The sequence below is a fragment of the Pseudophryne corroboree genome, chromosome 5, assembly GCF_028390025.1.
Source record: "Pseudophryne corroboree isolate aPseCor3 chromosome 5, aPseCor3.hap2, whole genome shotgun sequence".
NCBI lineage: Eukaryota > Metazoa > Chordata > Amphibia > Anura > Myobatrachidae > Pseudophryne > Pseudophryne corroboree.
Window position 1 is genome coordinate 389,547,513 of NC_086448.1, and position 21,189 is coordinate 389,568,701.

General features: G+C 44.5%; 1 protein-coding gene across 2 annotated transcripts in view; it reads right to left on the reverse strand.

Moving 5' to 3' along the window:
• The window catches only part of TRIO (trio Rho guanine nucleotide exchange factor), a 1,426,902-nt gene that overhangs the window by 551,745 nt on the left and 853,968 nt on the right, over positions 1 to 21,189 (reverse strand). For both annotated transcript variants that reach the window (XM_063922713.1, XM_063922714.1), the window contains exons 27-28: positions 5,787 to 5,876; positions 301 to 393 (exon numbers count right to left, since the gene is read on the reverse strand). In XM_063922713.1, coding sequence (XP_063778783.1) covers positions 301 to 393; positions 5,787 to 5,876 — 183 coding nt within the window. The remainder of the gene's footprint in view (positions 1 to 300; positions 394 to 5,786; positions 5,877 to 21,189) is intronic.

A 21,189-nucleotide genomic window follows, 5' to 3' on the forward strand; every position in this document is an offset into this window, starting at 1 on the left:
TTGCCCAACTGCTAACAAATTTGCTGCTGCGATCAACTCTGAATTACCCCCTATGTATCTGCTGCCTGCAAGAGAAACAAATCCCTGATAATATGGCTGTTTCTCCCCAAAACACACAGGTTTCACTGAACCTGTGTATTTTCGGGAGCGAGTGTATTTTTTTGTGGTCGCCAAATTTGATGGACTGAAAAAATATATATACAGGATAAACATCAGGAAACATTGTGAAAAACTCCAGTTTTAAACTTCCGATGTTTATTCTCATCTAATTGAATACACCCTTTATTGGAACAAACATACCTTCAGGAGAAGCTGGTATTTTGTTATCCGCTGTACAGGTTTAATAAGGTAAGAAGAAATAGAGTTTGCCAATTCATGACGGTGTTGAATTTCCTGTAAAATTATACAGCGAGATAAAAGTAGTATTCGATCATGTTCAATTAAGAGAAAAATACACAAATTAGAAAAACTATCAGCTGGGCGCATTGGAAATTAACAATGACTGCAAAAGAACTCTGCTGGAAAAATAGGGCACTTTAAAAGTAATTAGGTGAACTTTATAGTACATGTGAATGACAAAAAAACAAGCAAAAAACAAACACCAAAACTGGTATCAATCAGATATTAATCAACATCGGAAATAAAAGGTAGTTGAATTACCTAGCGGACTCGGAATATATAGTCCAACAGGGCGCGTGGTCATCAATGGCAGAATTAATGGTTATTTGTAACTGCTTTAAAGCGGCTCTATCAGATACAGTTATTTAGTGTACATGTGTAGTCAAATCTAACAGAGATTCGGCCGCCTGAAGGAATTAGCAGGAGTATGGCCACTATAAACAACTGACTAGATCGTGTTCCACATACCTCACCCCTCTATATATGAACAGGAACCTTAAAAAATATACAGATTTAATAGCTAATAACAATACATCAGAAACTAATTAGAGTATTTTCGATTTCAGATTAGGGATTTTAAAATAAATTTGAGAAACACGCATAAATATAAGCAGAATAAAATTTATTTAGGAGGCTAGAAATAGGAATATAAAAGTTAACCTGATTACATACAAATATAAGCACAAAGGAGAAAATGACAGAAAAAAGATGAAAGCATTGTGTCAGTTTAGGTGAAGATTTTGCTTGTAGGCATAATGGGGACCTAAATGGCTTTAAATGTTGAGGGCTTTGAAAGTCGTAGAGATAAACTGCACTCAAATTATCAATGCCTATTGATCCACCATGCATTTTTTTGCAAATTTTTTTACATCATATTCATTAGCCATTATAGTGGTCTGAATCTTGATGTTTTACCATATAACGTTATTAAATTAGTCTGGATTTCTCTCTCTCAAAAGGATCTTTTTAATGCAAAATATCTTTATTACAGATGAGTATTGGGGCATAGTGAGACACAGAATGGAAGTTGCTCATCAATTTATAGGCCCAATACCATTTTACGTAAAGGAGGGCCATATGGAACTGTTTTTGTTTGCTCATCTTGACTTCTCATGAACGGAATACACAGGTAAAGTTTATTTACATCTAAGTGTCAGTAAATCTATTTCTTTTAAACTGAGAGACTCTTGTGTGAAAATAGTTGTCTAAAACATCAGTGTATGCGGTTTTTAGTTATGCCGCAAACTTTTTCACACACAAATATTAGCCTGAAAGGGTGTGGTATGCATGATCGGCGGTCAGGAGACCACTAGTCAGCATACTCCCGACAGCAGAATGCTGGCGGGTGAGGGATGGTTAGGGATGCGAGCCCAACAAGCTCCTTGTGTCGTGGACGCCCACGAGTGGGAATAGTCCCAATTTGAAAGGCCCTTGTGAGCTAGGATGTTCCGCTCAACTTCCATGCCGTCAAACGAAGTCGCCGTAAGTCCGGGTAGACGACCGGTCCTTGTTGAATATCTCTTCTGAGATGTAGAGGCCACGGGTCTTCGACAGACATGTCCAGAAGATCCACGTACCACGCCTTCCGAGGCCAATTCGAGGCAATCAGAATTGCCTGGACTCCTTGATTTCGGATGCCATTGAGCACCCTTGGGGGCAACAGTATCGGTGGAAACAGATAGACCAGCTGATAAGGCCAAGGCGACGTCAGTGCATCCACTGCCCTCTCCTGAGGGTCCCTGGTTCATGAGCAATACCAATGAAGCGTCTTGTTGAGTCGAGAAGCCATCATGTCTATAACTGGGCCGCCCCACCGGTGGATGATCTGTTGGAACACCTGATGGTGGAGACCCCACTCCCCCGAGTGGAGGTCGTGACGACTGAGGAAGTCCGCTTCCCAGTTGTCCACACCCGGAATGAAGACAGCCAACATTGATCTTGCATTTATTTCCACCCAGAGCAGTATTCTTGATACCTTTGGCAAGCAGGGCCTGCTTTTTGTTCCTCCTTGTTGATGGATGTACACCACTGCCATGGCATTGTCTGACTGTACCTGGATTGCGTGATCCTTGAGCAGAGGAGAGGCCTGAAACGCTCTGCAGATTGTCCAAAGTTCCAGAATGTTGATCGGAAGGAGGGCTTCTTGGGCTGACCACCGGCTCTGGAACTGCGACCCTTGGGTGACTGTGCCCCATCCTCAGACTCGCATCCGTTGTAAGGAGGATCCAATCCTGAATCCGGAAACTCCGGCCTTTTGATTGGAATATTGCAGCCGAAGACAAATCCTGGTCTGAGGCGAAAGCCGTATCATCCGGTGCATCTGAAGATGTGATCCGGACCATTTGTTCAGGAGGTCCAGCTGAAAAGTCCTGGAATGGAACCTGCCGTATTGGATCACCTCATATGAGGTGACCATCTTTCCCAACAATCTTATGCAAAGATGGATGGACACTCGAGTAGGACGGAGTCCATCCGGACCATGTCCTGAAGTGGTCTCACCTTGTCTTCTGGTAGGAACACCTTCTGGGCCACCGCATCCAGCAACATCCCCAGGAAAAGGAGCCGCTGAGACGGCTCCATGTGGGACTTCTGTAAGTTGAGGATCCACCCATGGCGTGACAGAAGTTGGATAGTGCAGTCGATATGGAGCAACAAAAGCTCCCTGGATCTTGCTTTGATCAGAAGATCGTCCAGGTAAGGGACAATATTGACTCCCTGGACCCGGAGCTGGAACATCATCTCCATCATCACCTTTGTGAACACACTCGGAGCAGTGGACAGGTTGAAGGGCAGTGCCTGGAATTGGTAGTGATCGTCCAGCAGGGCAAACCTCAGGTACGCTTGATGAGGTGGTCAAATTGGAATATGGACGTAGGCGTCCTTGATATCCAGGGAAACCATGGATTCCTGTTCATCCAGGCCCGCAGTCACTGCTCGCAAGGATTCCATTTTGAACTTGAACATCTACAGGCAAGGATTCAAGGAATTTAGATTCAAAATGGGTCTTACCGAACCATCCAGTTTAGGAACCACAAACAGGTTCGAGTAATAACCCTTACCTCATTGTGGTATTGGTAATGGAACAATGACGTGGGACTGGAATAACTTTCGGATGGCCTGTAGCAATGTGACCTGCATATCCTCCAAAGCTGGTAAGCTTAATTTGAAAATTCATTGGGGAGGAGCACTGTCGAACTCCAACTTGTAGCCTTGAGAAACGAGATCCCTGACCCAGTGATGCAGTCGAGCTCCCACCTCGAGGTCCCCTCGGGGTGGGTAGGCACAGTCGTGCTGAGGCCTTAGTGGAAGCAGAACTGGTGCTCGGTTCCTGAGAGCTGTTGCTTGCAGGCTTTCTTGACTCCAGTCGCATTGGAGGCATCTCTGGCCTTAGATCGAAATCTGTGAGACCGAAAGGACTGCACAGACAGCCCCGGGTAGGAGCGTCTCGCTGGCAGGGGGAGAAACGTGGATTTCCCAGCCATAACTTTGGAAATGAACATATCCAATTCCCCTGAAAAGGGGAGGGATTCAACACTGCTTTTGGATTCCGCGTCCGCTATCCACTGATGCAACCACAAGGCAGGTGTGCCGACACTGCCATGGCAGGGGTCCTAGCATTAATGTTCCCCATCTCCTTAAGGGAATCACAGAGGATGCGTGTAGTGTCCTGAATGTGCTTTAGGAGGGTCACCATAGTGACCAGGGGCAAAGCCCCGGAAAGGCCCTCTTGAATTTGAGTAGCCCATGAATGAATGGCATGGCTCATCCAGCAAACCCTGCAATGAATGGCCATTGTAAGTGTAGCTTCCATTTTCCTATCCCCAGGATCCTTTATAGTAAAGGAGCCCAGGGCAGGCATCACCGCCTTTTCGGACAGTCGAGAGACTGATACATAAACCCCCGGGGGTTCCTCCCAAAATTTCCTACCTTCAGGAGCAAAGGGGACAGTGTGCAAAATTTTTTTGGACGCTTGGAATTTTTTGTCTGGATTTTTACAGGCCAATGGTGTAAATAAAAATGACTGCTGTGACGCAGCGTCCCATCATCCTCTATAGGGAACTTTAACAAGTCCCGTAGAGCCAGAATTAGGGGTTCAATACCCTGAGCAGAATCGGTATGCCCACTAATGGATTCAAAGTCCTCCCCTGCCTCCTGTACATCATCTGTGTCAGATAGTAGAGCAGGCAAACCACGCTTTTGTGGTCCTGCATGAGAGGAGGGGGGCTGTGTAACATCTGCCTAGCAGCTAAATCTGCAACAGCCTTTTGTAGTAGCAAAGTTTTCTGTACATTAGCAGTGAGCAGGGATGACATATCAGACACCATATTTTTCAGAGACCCTAGCCATATGCAGGCTCTGGACCCTCTCCTCCAGCCCCTTCACTGATTTGTGAAGATTGGATGCATTGTTCACAGGAAACAGAATCAGATTATACTGGAGAGAATCTAGTGCGACATACACTGCACAGCTTGTGTTTACCCATATTTCACAGTAAGCACAAAAACAAACACACAAACAGTAATATATCTCAAGCCTGCGCTTACTGTATGTGAGAAGAGACGCACAGAGAGAAGAACACCAGCAAATCCCTAGTTGTACAGCCCCAGTGAGGCTGACAGCTAACACAGTAAACACTAAAAAGGTCTGTCCTGTAGAGGTCCCAGATAGTGTACAGTAGCGGCTGTCCACCTTTGCTACACCCTGTACCAGTGTCCCAGCGTGGCTTGTAAGCCAGGAAGCGCTGTGTGTGCGCTGTCTGTGGTTTCATTAAGCAGAGGAAGGCGTCAAAACGCAGCTGGTCCCGCTCTGAGGTAGCTCCTCCCCCTCCAATGGCACCGGAGATACAGTGATTATTAATACTGGCAAAGTCTCCCGTTTGCTCAAAAAACGTAACACAAGTGCTAGTTCAAGCGGGCAGCCAGTCCACACGGGGGTTCAGCCGCACTTTGAACCGGGGGTCCCCCCTAGCGGGGCCATCGGTTTGTACTCATCACAGACTTCACCTTCAGGCAGTGTTAGGGGTGTGTGGTGTGACAGCCAAGGCACAGTGCCCCGCTGAACAACAGAAGGTGACACCCCCCCCCCCCCCCCCTCAACAAACATTAAAAAGCAATTGAATAAAACTGGAGCTCAGAGATGTGCATCCCCTCCTGAGTGCACTTTTTTCTAAGCTGCCTGTGGGAGAGGGCATAGAGGGGAGGAGCCAGCACACCCAGTGAAGAAATTTAAAGTGCACCGGCTCCTTTGGAACCCGTCTATATCCATCGTACTACATTCCGCAATATCCTTTATGGATGCTAGAAAAATTGACAATATTCTTTAGTTAAATTAATCATTTTGCTAGCAGACACTGAAAAGGAGTAGAACAGTCATTAAATAGTACTTACATCAAAATAAGGTCCTGCTTGGTCCAAGATAAGCTGGGTGGAGTCAGGTTTATTTTTGCAATAGGACACATACATTTGAAATTTGTCAGCCTAAAATAGAGAACAAATTATGAATTTTTAACGTTTTTTGAAGCTACACTAAAGTAAACCATATTCAAGCAAAACTGAAGAAAAATACTATATGAACCTTCAACACAAAACATTATATATTCTATAAAACTTACCAGATATCTGAAAGGAAAAAAAAAAAATCTTAAATATTATATGGTTGCTAAGCAACATTGCATCCTATTTTTAAAGATATCTTCTTCTACTCTGGGATGCAGTCGGGATGTCTACTCACTGTTTTGACAGTGACCAGTGTCAGATATTTACTCATACACTATTGCAGCAGTCGCATCAAACATCCCTTTTTCGATGAGACAGATCCGTGCAACTCAGCTTGCCCCAAGCGCCTTTTTCGCTTCAATGTGCATCTTAATCACAATGTAACATGACAAAACCACTTCACAGTCTGCACTGATTTATTTGATAAGCAATACTTGTTATAATGCCTGTACGGTTAAAAAACTTTAAGTAGCATTACAACAGTGTCGGGATCCCAGCGCCAGCTTTCTCTTCTCTACATAGTCATTGTCAACATAATGACTGTAGACTAATTGTATATATCGAACTGCTCTAAGTCATTGAGTGGTACAGAAGTACCATACTCTGAAGGAAATAGTTACGATGCCCCTTATTCCCAAATAATGATTGGTTAGCACATATCGTGTTAAAAGGAGTCTGTTTGTTGGCACAAATAAACTAATACCTGACTGTGCAGCACTGTCCAAAGTCTGCAAGCAATGCGTGTTGTGTATGTGACTACCACTGAATTTAGAGTAATTGATGGTATTTTCATAATCACAGCACCTGTTAATTAAACCACATAACTGGCATGGCCAGATCACGTGACCGCCCCGCCCCACTGTGACCCCCAGTTTTTGACGATGAGATCCGTTCTGCAGATGTACGCAATATAATATTTAAAAAAAAAATACTATAAACTATATAAAATAAAACATAAAAAAAACATCTATGAAGTTGAAGTACAGAATTGAAGGGAAGGGAGGATTTGGTACTTACCGATAAATCCATTTCTCTGAATCCACTCGGGGACACTGGAGAACTAGACAGTTGGGGTGTGAAGGATGCAGACCGGAGGTGGCACAATGTAATAATAAAATAATAATGCACAGCTAGCCCCTCCCACTTCACGCCCCCCATCCCTCCAGTTTGAAAAATTGATAGAGGGAACATGAAAGAACAAAACCATCCCGGAAGGAACCAACCGAACTACAACACCAAACAGCAACCAAGAACCATTAACATAACCAATCTGTTTGAATTAACTTTAGAAGAACAAGCAGGCTAACAGCACCGAGGTGGGCGTCCAGTATCCCCGAGTGGATTCAGAGAAATTAATTTATCGGTTAAGTACCAAAATCCTCTTTTCTCTATCATTCACTAGGGGACACTGTAGAACTAGACAGCTGGGGATGTCCCAAAGATACCCTGGTGGGCGGGAGTACTGTCCGAAACCCTGAACCAAACAACCAAAATTTGCATCTCTAGATGCAAACGTATCAAACTTGGAAAAGATGGATAGTGGAAAAGATGGATAGTGGAAAAGATGGATAGTGGAAAAGTTGGATAGTGGAAAAGTTGGATAGTGGAATCTCCTCTAGCCGCAGCCCATGAAGCCCCAACTGATCTGGTGGTATGAGCACCTACCCAAAACGGCACTCTCTTACCACTAGAAATAAATGCCTGTTTGATAGTTACTCTTATCCATCTGGCCAAGGTTTGTTATGCAGCCGGCCAACCCCTCATGGGACCACCATACAGAACAAACAAAGCGTCAGACTTTTGAATCGAACCAGTAGCCTGTACGTACACCCGTAAGACTCTGATCACATCCAAGGACAGGTCCCCATCTGACAATCCGTGGATGGAGGGGACCACAATCGGATGGTTTATGTGGAAACACAAAACCACCTTAGGTAAGAACTCCGCTTTTGTACGGAGCTTCGCTCTGTCCTTCATGAAAAACTAGGAAAGAACTTTTACATGACAGAGCTCCTAATTCTGAGACCGTTCATGCTGATGCTAAAGCAAGGAACAGGACTGTTTTCCAGATCATATTTTAGATCAGCCCTTTCCAATGGTTCAAAAATGGGCGATGACAACAATTCTAGCACCAAATTTGTATCCCACGGGGCCGTGGGAGGACGAAAAGGTGGTTGTATTCTTAACATAAAAACTGTCTGGACCTCTTGCAAGGACGCCAGACGTTGTTGGAAAAGGATTGAGAGGGCAGAGACCTGTACCTTCCAAGGATACCAATCTCAAACCTACATCATCCCTGCTCGGAGAAACCTTAACAGTTTAGTAAGGCAGAATTTTCTGGTGTTCCAACTCATAGGCTGGCACCAGTCCATGTATTTCTTGCAGATCCTATAGTAGTGTGCTGAAGTGACTGGCTTGCTTGCCGCTAACATGGTAGGAATAGCTGATTTCAGGATACCTGTGTCTCTTAGTATCCTGGTGTCAAGAACCACACCGCCGTGGAACATAGACGGTTCAGATCTGGGTGAAGGAATGGGCCTTGTGACAACAGGTCCTCCCTCTGCAGCAGTTTTCAAGGAGCTTCCGCCAGGAGTCCCTTCAGGTCTGAGTACCAACTTCTGCGAGGCCAATCTGGTGCTATCAAAATCCCCCACGCTCTTTCCTGTTTCACCTTTTTCAACACTCTTGGAAACAAGGGAAACAGAGGGAAGATGTACACTAGTTCGTATGTCCAGGGAATCGCCAGCACGTCCACTGCCTCTGCTGCTGGATTCCGCATTCTGGCCACATATCTTGGCAGCTGATGATTGTTCCGATGGGCCATTAGGTCTATCTGCGGTAGACCACACCATCTTACCACTGCATCGAAGACCTGTGGGTGTAGACACTACTCCCCTGGGTGCATATCCTGACGACTGAGGTAGTCTGCCTCCCAATTGTCCACTCCTGGAATGAAGACTGCCAACAGGATTATGTTGTGCTTTTCTGTCCAAGACACAATCCTTGTGGCTTCTTTTAAAGCCATGCGGATTCTTGTTCCTCCCTGATGGTTTATGTATGCTGTTGCCATCACATCGTCCGACTGCACTCTCACATGTTGAGCCCATACTAGGTCTTTCGCCAGAAGAAGTGCATTGTAAATGGCTCTTAGCTCCAGTACATTAATTGGAAGACTGCTCTCCTGCAGTGACCATCTTCCCTGAAATTGACAGTTGTCCAGTAACATAGTAACATGGTCTCCTATGCTGCATTATTTTTAGGACTAATTTAGTCTGTTGCTAATGTCTGTCACTCTTTTTATTCTTCTTTAATTTTTTTAAATAGCTGTAGTGCGTGACTATGAACCATAACTCTGTATATCCTTATCCATTAGGTACTTATCTAGCCCATTCTTAAAAGTGTTGACAGAGTCTGTCATTACTACTCTCTCAGGCAGGGAATTCCAAACACATATTGTCCTTACTTGTGAAGAAACCTTTACATCTCTGTGTGCGAAATACCCTCTCCTCTAACCTAAGCGGGTGTACACGTGTCCTCTGTGTTGATCTTACCAAATACAGATCCCCTGCAAGCTCTGTGTACTGTCCCCTTATATATTTGTAAATGTTGATCATGTCCTCTCTTAGTCTCCACATTTCCAGTGTAAACATGTCAAGCCTTTCCTCATAATCCAGCGTCTCCATTCCCTTAATTAGTTTACAAAAGAAAAATCCTTACTAAAGAGGGATATATCAGGCGCTTGCAGTTAAGCAATAATATTTAAACAATGCAAATACACATACACCTGTAAAAGCACAATAGCTGCTCTCAAGAGGTGCTCTGAACACCTAATATACAAACCAATCTGTCTAAAATTAATTAAACAAAAGAGAGCACATAGATAATATATACCAATTTATTATTGGATAAAACACTTAAAATGTATTTATACTGATCATTTAAAACATGAATGAATCCGCACAAAAGGAAACCACTGAACTAACAATGATATATGCTTGTATTCCCAAGTAATTGTGGGAAAGAGAACGTTCTCAATGTAGCTGAGAGAGGTAATGTTCAATGTCCCACCAAGCAGGTGATAACTAATGAGCAACGCAATAGAACCGTAGCAGGTCCACTTGATCCTCTTGAAAGATAAGTAACATTTGTAGAAATGCAGTATGAATATAACCGATTCCTCCCACAGCAAGTGGGTAGGCTACAACCCCCCGCCGCAATCCGACAGTGTGGTATCTCACAGCTGCAGATGGAGAGTGGTAGTCCGCTTTCAGAGCTCCTGGGCAATGCGGTATCACAGGCGCGGCGGTCAGATGCGGACAACGTCCCAGCAAGGGAGAAGGGGGGGAACCCACACCACGGCTGGAGCTGATATCTGGAGGTGGTAGTGAAAGTGCTGGATCAGCGCTGCGGCTGTAAAGTGCAGTAGTCAGGGCTCACAATGATGCGGTTATCGTCCCTTATCCTTAACGCGTTTCTCCGACGTAGGGCAAGTCTGTTTCATCAGAAGGTAATTTTGAGGCACAAGAGTTGCACTATTTAAGGTGATTGGTAGCCTATCAGCATTTTTCCTCACCATAATTGCAATTGAAGTAACAGGTGCATAACAGGTGTTTCTAATCATTACGGTTTCCAACAGTTTCAAGCATACTTATATTTATGCATACAAAGGAAAACAACAATGTAATAAAAACCTTATAACAGGCTAATTAAGTCCGATTTAAACACATAAAACATGTAACAATCTTTTTAAAAAGATGTATATAATAATGTGGCATCACGGAGAGAACATGAAAAGCCTAAATGCATGTAAAGAACATGAAAAGCCTAAATGCATGTAAAGTCCATGTAAAGTGCATGCATCCAGCACATTCGATGTATCATTAATCCGTGTGGCTCACCACACTAATGCTTAAGACGGAAAACAATACTAAACTATAGAGACCCTGGTTTGAATCCCCCTTCTCAATCAATTATTTTGCCATGAATTAATCATAAATATAGAGAGAATTCGCAACGTATATAGTACGTACACAATCCCAATTTTAAAAAACATACTTAATCATGAATGGTAACCATAATACAAATAGTAAATGGTATAGATGGTATAAGACAGAATAATGGAATAGATAAATAGAGATGAATAAATAATCCCACTTATATATTATTCATATTTATATAATATATAAGTGGGATTATTTATTCATCTCTATTTATCTATAGCCTATCCACTTGCTGTGGGAGGAATCGGTTATATTCATACTGCATTTCTACAAATGTTACTTATCTTTCAAGAGGATCAAGTGGACCTGCTACGGTTCTATTGCTTTGCTCATTAGTTATCACCTGCTTGGTGGGACATTGAACATTACCTCTCTCAGCTACATTGAGAACGTTCTCTTTCCCACAATTACTTGGGAATACAAACATATATCATTGTTAGTTCAGTGGTTTCCTTTTGTGCGGTTTATATATTATCTATGCGCTCTCTTTTGTTTAATTAATTTTAGACAGATTGGCCTTAATTAGTTTGGCTGTCCACCTCTGAACCTTTTCTAGTTCCAGTATATCCTTTTTGTAGTATGATGCCCAAAATTGTGCACAGTATTCAAGATGTGGCCTCACTAGGGATTTATATAATGGGAGTATAACACGCATTCCTTGCATCAATTCCCCGCTTTATACATGCTAATACCTTGTTAGCCTTCTTTGCTGCAATCCTACTTTGGGTACTGCTGCTTACTTTGCTACCCAAGTCTTTTTCCAGTATAGAATCACCTAATTTTACCCCATTTAGTATGTAGGTGTTATTTTTGTTCTTGCTATCAAAGTGCATTACCTTACACTTGTCTGTATTTAAGATCATTCTCCATTTTGCTGCCCATGCTTCCAGTTTGACTAATTTGTTCTAAAGAGACTGAGCATCCCCCTCCGCATTTATAACACACAATTTGGTATCGTCTGCAAACATTTACACCATGCTCTCTAGATCTACTGCTATATCCTTAAGGAAAATGTTGAACAAAAGTGGTCCAAATATAGACCCTTATGGGACACCACTTAGTACTTCAGTCCAATTTGAAAAATTCCCATTTACCACAACACACTGCTCCCTACTAGCTAACCAATTTCTGACACTAGTTCTTGTAACTCATAGAGAAGTCTCATCTGTGGTGCTGTGTCAAAAGCTTTAGCAAAGTCTAAAAAGATGACATCAACCTCCTTACCCTGATCAAGGTATGCACTAACCATTTCATAAAGGCCTAGTAAGTTTGTTTGACATGATCTATCCTTCACAAATCCATGTTGGTTCCTATTAATAACCTTATTTGCTTCAATGAACTTCTGTATACTGTCCCTTAGAATACCTTTCAATACTTTTCCCACTATAGATGTAAGACTAACTGGTCTATAATTACACTGTTCAGCTTTACTTCCCTTTTTGACTATTGGCACTACTCCCGCTATACGCCAGTCTTTGGGGGCCATGCCTGTTGTATTATTATTATTATTTATTATTATCCTTTATTTATATGGCGCCACAAGGGTTCCGCAGCGCCCAATTACAGAGTACATAAACAAATAATCAAACAGGAAAACAGCAACTTACAGTTGACGACAATATAGGACAAGTACAGGGTAAATAAACATAGCTACATCAGCAGATGACACTGGAATAAGTATCAGGTGGCAGAAGACTGCTGGATTTGGTGCAGCTGAAGATTATTAAAGTAAGAAAAGGGTAAGCACATGAGGGAAGAGGGCCCTGCTCATGAGAGCTTACATTCTAAAGGGGAGGGGTAGACAGACAGGGGTGAGACAGATGGGGTACATAGAGAGCGTGGAACAGAGGTTTAGGATGAGATTTGGCTGGGTTTGGTGAAGAAGTGGGTCTTGAGAGCCCGTTTGAAGTTTTGTAGAGAGGTGGAGAGTCTGAGGGGGAGAGGTAGGGAATTCCAGAGAAGTGGTGCAGCACGTGAAAAATCTTGGAGGTAGGAGTGGGAGGAAGTAATCTGTAGGCAGGAGAGTCGGCGAGCATTAGCAGAGCTAAGAGGACGGGTGGGAGTGTAAAGCGAGAGAAGATCAGAGATGTAGATGGGAGAGGAGTGGGTGAGCGCTTTGTAAGCAAGTGTGAGAAGCTTGAAATGGATTCTGTAAGGGAAGGGGAGCCAGTGAAGGTCTAGTAAGAGAGGAGAGGTGGACGTAGTGCGTTTGGTGAGGAAAATGAGCCGGGCAGCAGCATTGAGGATAGATTGGAGTGGAGAGAGGTATTTGTCAGGAATGCCAGTCAGGAGGAGATTACAGTAGTCCAGTCTAGAGATGACCAGTGAGTGGATAAGAGTCTTAGTAGCATCCTGGGTCAGAAAGGGTCTGATCCTGGAAATATTTTTTAGATGAAAACGGCAGGTTTGTGAGAGGTGCTGAATGTGTGGTTTGAAGGAGAGGGAGAAGTCAAGGATTACTCCAAGACAGCGCACTTGGGGGGTAGAGGAGATAGTAGTGCCATCAAAAGATAATGAGATTGTAGGAGGTGAGGTTATGCGGGAGGGAGGGAAGATGATCAGCTCGGTCTTAGACATGTTAAGTTTAAGAAAGCGCTGGGACATCCAGGAAGAGATAGCAGAGAGACAGTTGGAGATACGAGTGAGGAGAGTAGGGGAGAGGTCTGGAGAGGAAAGATAGATTTGAGTGTCATCAGCATAGAGATGATATTGGAAACCAAAAGAACTAATGAGCTTACCTAGTGAGGATGTATAGAGAGAGAAGAGAAGAGGATCAAGGACAGAACCTTGGGGTACCCCTACAGTTAGTGGAAGTGAGGGGGAGGTGGAGTCATGAGAGGAGACAGAGAATGAACGGTCAGAAAGGTAGGACGACAACCAAGAGAGGGCAGTGTCACGCAGACCAATGGAGTGAAGGATTTGCAGTAGGAGAGGATGGTCCACAGTGTCAAAAGCAGCAGAGAGATCAAGTAGAGAGTAGTGTCCCTTAGATTAAGCAGCATGGAGGTCATTGCATACTTTTGTAAGGGCAGTTTCAGTGGAGTGGAGAGGACGGAAGCCAGATTGGAATGGGTCAAGCAGTGAGTGTGAGGAAAGAAAGGAAGTAAGGCGGTTGTAGACAATACGCTCAAGGAGTTAGGAGGCAAAAGGGAGGAGAGAGATGGGTCGGTAGTTGGAGAGAGTGTTTGAATCAAGGGTAGGTTTTTCAAGAATAGGAGAGATGAGTGCGTGCATGAAGGCAGAGGGGACAGTGCCTGATGATAGGGAGAGATTGAGAAGGTGGGAAAGATCGGTACAAGCAGAAGAAGAGAGGTAGCGGAGGAGGCGGGAGGGGATAGGGTCAAGTGGGGAGGTAGTGAGGGAACAGGAACGAATGAGGGCCATGACTTCCTCTCCAGATGCATGGGAGAAAGATGACAGAGTTGGTGCGAGGGATGGGGAGGGTTGGTAAGGGATGGGAGAAGGCTGGTTACTGATGGTCTGGTGTGATGTGATGTCCTGACGTATGGAGTCAATTTTGGATGTGAAGTAAGTGGCAAAGTCAAGAGCAGAGAGTGAGGAAGGGAGACGAGGTGGAGGTGGGCAGAGGAGTGAGTTGAGAGTGGCAAAGAGGCGCCGGGGGTTGGAAGACTGGGAGGAGATGAGGTTCTTGAAGTATGACTGTTTAGCAAGAGAAAGGGCAGCACTGAAGGATGAAAGCATAAGTTTGGAATGGAGGAAGTCTGCCTTAGAGTGTGATTTCCTCCAGTGTCGCTCAGCAGTACGTGAGCATTTTTGCAGATATCTGGTGCATTTGGTGTGCCAGGGTTGAGGTGTTAATTTGCGAGGGTGAATAGTGGTTGGTGGAGCAACAGAGTCAAGAGCAGAAGTAAGGGAAGCATTGTATGTGGAAGTGGCTTGTTCAGGGCATGAGAGAGAGAGAGAATAGGAGAGAGAAGTGAGTCAAACAGGGAGGAAAGGAATGTGGTGTCAATAGCTTCAATGTTACGCTTAGTGATGGTAGCCTTAGGAGGTAGAGATGGGGAAGTCGAGAGAGATAGGTTAAAGGAGAGCAGGTGGTGGTCAGAGAGGGGAAATGGGGAGTTGGTAAAATCAGAAATATCACAGCGGTGAGTGAAGACCAGATCCAGTGAGCTCCCATTCACATGGGAGGGTGAGGAGGTCCACTGGGAGAGACCAAGTGAAGAGGTGAGGTTAAGGAGTTTAAAGGCAGGGGATTGTGTGGGGATGTCAATAGGGATGTTGAAATTGCCTAGGATAATGGTGGGAATGTCAGAAGAGAGGAAGTGAGGAAGCCAGGAAGCAAAGTTGTCGATGAATTTGGAAGCAGTGCCAGGGGGGCGGTAAATGACAGCTACTCTAAGATGGACTGGTTGGAAGAAGCGTATGGCGTGGACCTCAAATGTAGAGAATATAAGGGATGGTTCTGGTGGTATGAGTTGGTAGGAGTAACTAGAAGGTAAAAGGACCCCAACACCACCCCCATGGCGACCCCCAGGTCGAGGGGTGTGTGTGAATGTGAGGCCCCCAGCAGAGAGAGCAGCAGCAGAAGTAGTGTCAGAGGGCGTAATCCAAGTTTCAGTAATGGCTAGTAGGTATAGGGAGTTGGAAATGAAAAGGTTATGAGTGGGGACCAGTTTGTTACAAACAGATCTGGCATTCCAGAGTGCACAGGATAGGGGGTATGAGTTTGTAGGAGAGATGTGAATGAGATTTTCAGGGTTGCTGTAGCGATGAGGTGGGATTAACTTTGAGGGCAGGGATGATGAGAGAGTAGTGATGGTACGGGTGCCTGAGCTAGGAGGGGAAACTGCAGGAGGTGGGCAGGGAGGGAGGTCAGTGTGATGTGGATGGGGGTGTGGGGAGGTGACAGGGAAGGGAGAGAGGGAGCAGGGCTGAGTTGTGGTGTAGCAGGACCATGGGGCAGAGGTGAATGAAAGTGGGGTAACAGGAAAGGTGGGGGTAGGAAACAGAGGGATGGAGGGGAGACAGAGGAGGGGAGAGAAGAGTAAGAGAGTCATTGAAGATCAAAAATAGCGGTCTTGCTAGTTTGGAGTGAAGCTCAATGAGTACCCTTGGGTGAATTCCGTCGGGACCAGATTTATTTATCTTAATTTCTTTTAATCTGTCACATAGTACCTCCTCGCTTAAAAAAAGCACTAAGTAGGGAGACATTATCTTTGTTGCGATTGTGTGTTAATCACTGCATCTGGTCCTCTCTCATGAATACAGATGAGAAAAACTCATTTAATTTGTCTGCAATGTTATTATAGTTTTTGATTAAGACTCCCAGCTTGTCCTTTAACGGGCCTATATTCTCCTTCTTTAATCTTTTGCAGCGGGTGAGAACGGACTTTCTGATCAGGGGTGAGCATAACGTCCCTACTCTATTCTAATTCCAGCTTTGGACTTCATGCTTTCAGGCAAAAATCCTTCCCACTAATTCTGGATTTAACCAGCTCTATACCATCAATATATGGACCACAACTCTGCTAAATTTACTTAAGCTTCACATTATATTACAGGTTGAGTATCCCTTATCCAAAATGCTTGGGATCAGAAGTATTTTGGATATCGGATTTTCCCGTATTTTGGAATAATTGCATACCATAATGAAATATCATGGCGATGGGACCTAAGTCAAAGCAAATAATGCATTTATGTTTCATATACACCTTATACACACAGCCTGAAGGTAATTTTAGCCAATATTTTTAATAACTTTGTGCATTAAACAAAGTGTGTGTACATTCACACAATTCATTAATGTTTCATATAAACCTTATACACACAGCCTGAAGGTCATTTAATACACAGTTTTATTAAAAATATTGTATTAAACAAAGTTTGTGTACATTGAGCCATCAGAAAACAAAGGTTTACTATCTCAGTCTCACTCAAAAAATTCCGTATTTCGGAATATTTGGATATGGGATACTCAACCTGTATATCTAAACTGCTATGTTTCATTCACTGTCATCTTAAATTGTTATTATTTATATTTTTTATTCTTGTATACAAATGTTTATGCAGTAATTATTGCTATTTTATATGTACTATTAATAAGTTGCAATACATGTTATTTTATAAGCGCTCCTCGTTTCTTGAGTCTATACAAACATCACACTTTACCTTTAAATTTAGGATTGGTCCGACAGACCCATCCGATTTTGGCACTACAAAAAGATTTGTATCAAATACCGGTCCTCTTTGAGAAGCCGGGACAGGCATAATTACTTCCGTCTGAAGTAACTTTTGAATAGCCGTGTCTAAAGCCCTCGCCGTTTGAGGGCACGGAGGAAGGCATGTAGTTAAAAACGGACTCTGAGGTCGGTTCATAAAATCTATTTTGTAACCCTGGGAAAAAATATTGTTGATCCAGACTTCTTGGTAGGTTTCAACCCTGGTGTCCTGAAACCTTTTCCAACCGTGTGCCCACCATAGGAGACCCAAGGTGAGCTGGGAGACCGTCATGTCACGTCCTGTCAGCAGGTTTAGAGTCCTGTTTTCGGGCTGTAAACTGGGAACGACCTCTGCTTCCACAAGCTTTACAGCCGAAACCTCTTCCTCTGGATCGAAAGGATTGAGACCTAAATTAGTTGAACACCGGACCAGAGTAATTTCTTCTTACCGGTGGCGTAGTTCTAGGATATGTGGTAGGCAGAAAAGAAGATTTTCCCGAAGTGGCTTGTGAAATCCACTTGTCTGATTCTGGACCAAATAAAGCCTCCCCTACAAAGGGTATTGCCTCTACTGCCTTCTTTGAATCGGAGTCCACTTGCCATTCTCTGAGCCATAGAATCCTTCTGGAGGACACAGCCGAAGCAGAGATGCGTGACATTATCCTGCTAGCATCCTTAGTAGCTTGGCAAATGTATGTGGACGACTCCCGGATATGCTCTGCTAGTTGAACCACCTCTTCCTGGCTATTTTCCTCCAGCCACTCCTGAACTAATTGACCAGCCCATACTACAACAGCCTAATTAACCCAAGCACTAACAATCGTAGGTCTTTGTGATGCTCCTGCAGCCACAAAGATACATTTTAATGACGTATCCAACGTACGATCGGACACATCCTTTAGTGTAGTTACGTTTGGTATCGGTAATATTGTCTTCTTTGACAAGCTAGCCAGGGAGGCGTCCACAATCAGAGGTACCACCCATTTGGACAGGACACCTTTGGGCAGTGGGTAATTAGCCGTGAACTTTTGGGGAATCTGGAAGCGTCTGTCTGTCTACTTTCATGCTTCTACCATTTGATCCTGGAGAGTCTGAGGAATCAGAAAAACTGCTGCTTGCGGTTTCTGAGACTCAAATAGTTCAAAGGCCTCAGGTTCCTTAACTACTTCTTCCTTGAAGTTAAGGACCTGTTTTACAGCTTCAATAAGAGAATCTAACCCCTTGACCTCAGCATCCTCCTCATGAGGACTGACATCAATTATCACTTCTACTGACTCCCCCTCATCCTCATGGAGACCTTCCTCCTCTTCCAACTCTTTCTGCAGGAGAGTGAGGGGTCTCTTTACCGCTTTATGCACAATCTTTTTTACATGTGCGGGCAGAAATTCCTCCATCATTTTGGAAAAACCTGCAGCCCATTATAAATGTTGCTTGCGGGATTCCGTCATTTCCTTACAAATAACTGCCAGGGCATTTTCCCATGGCCCGGATGGACCACTGCTCCCAGGTTGAGTGTCCATTCCCACACGTGTTGCACACGAGCTGCCAACATTAGTGCTCCTTTTTTCCACATTTTAAACATACATAACTAGTATTTATGGTCTTGGTTAATGCTTTAGACGCCATGTTAAACACACACATCAATCAGCAGTACTTTCACATTAGAATAGGCGAAGAAAGACCGTAGGGATACAGGGAGCAATGAAAAATAGGAGTTACACAGCTAGAATTATTTTATAAATTGAAGAAGAAAAAAATTTAACCAGCCTGACATTTACAGGATGAGTTGACCAGGATAAGAAATTATGTTGCTCCTCCTCCGCAGGACCGGTCACCAGTGTACTTTGGAAGACAAAAATAGGATTTTAGTACCTACTGGTAAATAATTTTCTCCTAGTCCGTAGAGGATGCTGGGGACTCCAAAAGGACCAAGGGGTATAGATGGGATCCGCAGGAGCTTGGGCACACTGAAAAAACTTCGACTGGGTGTGAACTGGCTCCTCCCTCTATGCCCCTCCTCCAGACCTCAGTTATAGCAACTGTGCCCAGGAGAGACGGACATTCCGAGGAAAGGATTTTTGTTTACACCAAGGGCGAGAAAACCTACCAGCCCACACCACAACATACCGTACAACCAGAGTATCAGGAACCAAATAACAGTATAAATTAACAACAACAAGCTGAATACAACTAATACACAACCCGCGTGTAAACAAATTTAACCAGCAATAATACACTGCAAGTAACAGTCCGCACTGGGACGGGCGCCCAGCATCCTCTACGGACTAGGAGAAAAGGATTTACCGGTAGGTACTAAAATCCTATTTTCTCTTACGTCCTAGAGAATGCTGGGGACTCCAAAAGGACCATGGGGTCTATACCAAAGCTCCAGAACGGGCGGGAGAGTGCGGACGACTCTGCAGCACCGATTGAGCAAACACGAGGTCCTCATCAGCCAGGGTATCAAACTTGTAAAACTTAGCAAAGGTGTTTGAACCCGACCAAGTAGCAGCTCGGCAAAGCTGAAGTGCCGAGACCCCTCGGGCAGCCGCCCAAAACGAGCCCACTTTTCTGGTAGAATGGGCCTTTACTGACTTCGGCAATGGTAGCCCAGCTGAAGAATGAGCTTGCTGAATCGTACTACTAATCCAGCGTGCAATAGTTTGCTTAGAAGCAGGATTTCCAGTCTTGTTGGAAGCATACAGGACAAAGAGAGCCTCAGTTTTCCTGGCAAGAGCCGTTCTGGCGACGTAAATCAAAGCTCTTACAATATCAAGATACTTTGGAACTGCCACAGCATCCGTAGCCACCGGTACCACAATCGGTTGGTTAACGTGAAAGGAAGAAACCACCTTCAGCAGAAATTGTTGACGAGTCCTCAATTCTGCTCTATCCTAATGGAAGATCAAATACGGACTCTTGTGAGATAAGGCCGCCAACTCTAACACTCGCCTGGCAGACGCCAGAGCCAAAAGCATGACTACCTTCCACGTGAGAAACTTTAACTATACCTTACGCAAAGGTTCAAACAAGGGAGACATAAGAAACTGCAAGACCACTTCAAGATCCCACGGCGCCATAGGCGGTACAAATGGAGGATGGATCTGCACTTTGATGGAACCCAATTTCAGGCCTGCATCGACGCCTACCTGCACAAAATGGAGAAACCGACCCAAATGAAAGTTCTCCGCAGGAGCAGTTTTGGTCTCACACCACAAAACATACTTTCTCCAAATACGGTGATAATGTTTCGCCGTAACCTCCTTCCACGCCTTAAGGAGAGTGGGGATGACCTCCCCAGGAATACCTTTTTCAGCTAAAATTTGGCGCTCAACTTCCATGCCGTCAAACGCAGCCGCGGTAAGTCCGGAAATACGCATGGACCCTGCAGTAACAGGTCCTCTCTTAGAGGGAGCAGCCACGGATCTTCCACCAATAATTCCTGAAGATCCGGATACCAGGCCCTGCGCGGCCAATCTGGAACTACGAGAATCGCCTGAACCCTTGCTCGTCGTATGATTCCCAGTACCTATGGAATTAGAGGAAGTGGAGGCAACACATATACCAACTGAAACACCCACGGAGTCACCAGGGCGTCCACTGCACTAGCTTGAGGGTCCCTTGACCTGGAACAATACCTCGGAAGCTTCTTGTTGAGGCGAGACGCCATCATGTCTATCAGAGGCATTCCCCAACGCTTTGTCACTTCTGCAAATACCTCTTGGTGAAGAGCCCACTCTCCCGGATGGAGATCGTGTCTGCTGAGCAAGTCTGCTTCCCAGTTGTCCACTCCCGGGAGGAAGACTGCTGACAGAGCGCTCACGTGCTGTTCCGCCCAGCGAAGGATTCTTGTGGCCTTCACCATAGCCGCCCTGCTTCTTGTTCCGCCTTGACGGTTTACACGCGCCACCGCTGTTATGTTGTCCGACTGAATCAGGACAGGTCGACCCTGAAGAAGGCTCTTTGCTTGTAGCAGGCCATTGTAAATGGTTCTTAACTCGAGGACATTTATGTGGAGACAAGATTCCTGGTTTGACCATTTGCCCTGGAAATTTCTTCCTTGGGTGACTGCGCCCCAGCCTCAGAGACTTGCATCTGTTGTCAGTAGGACCC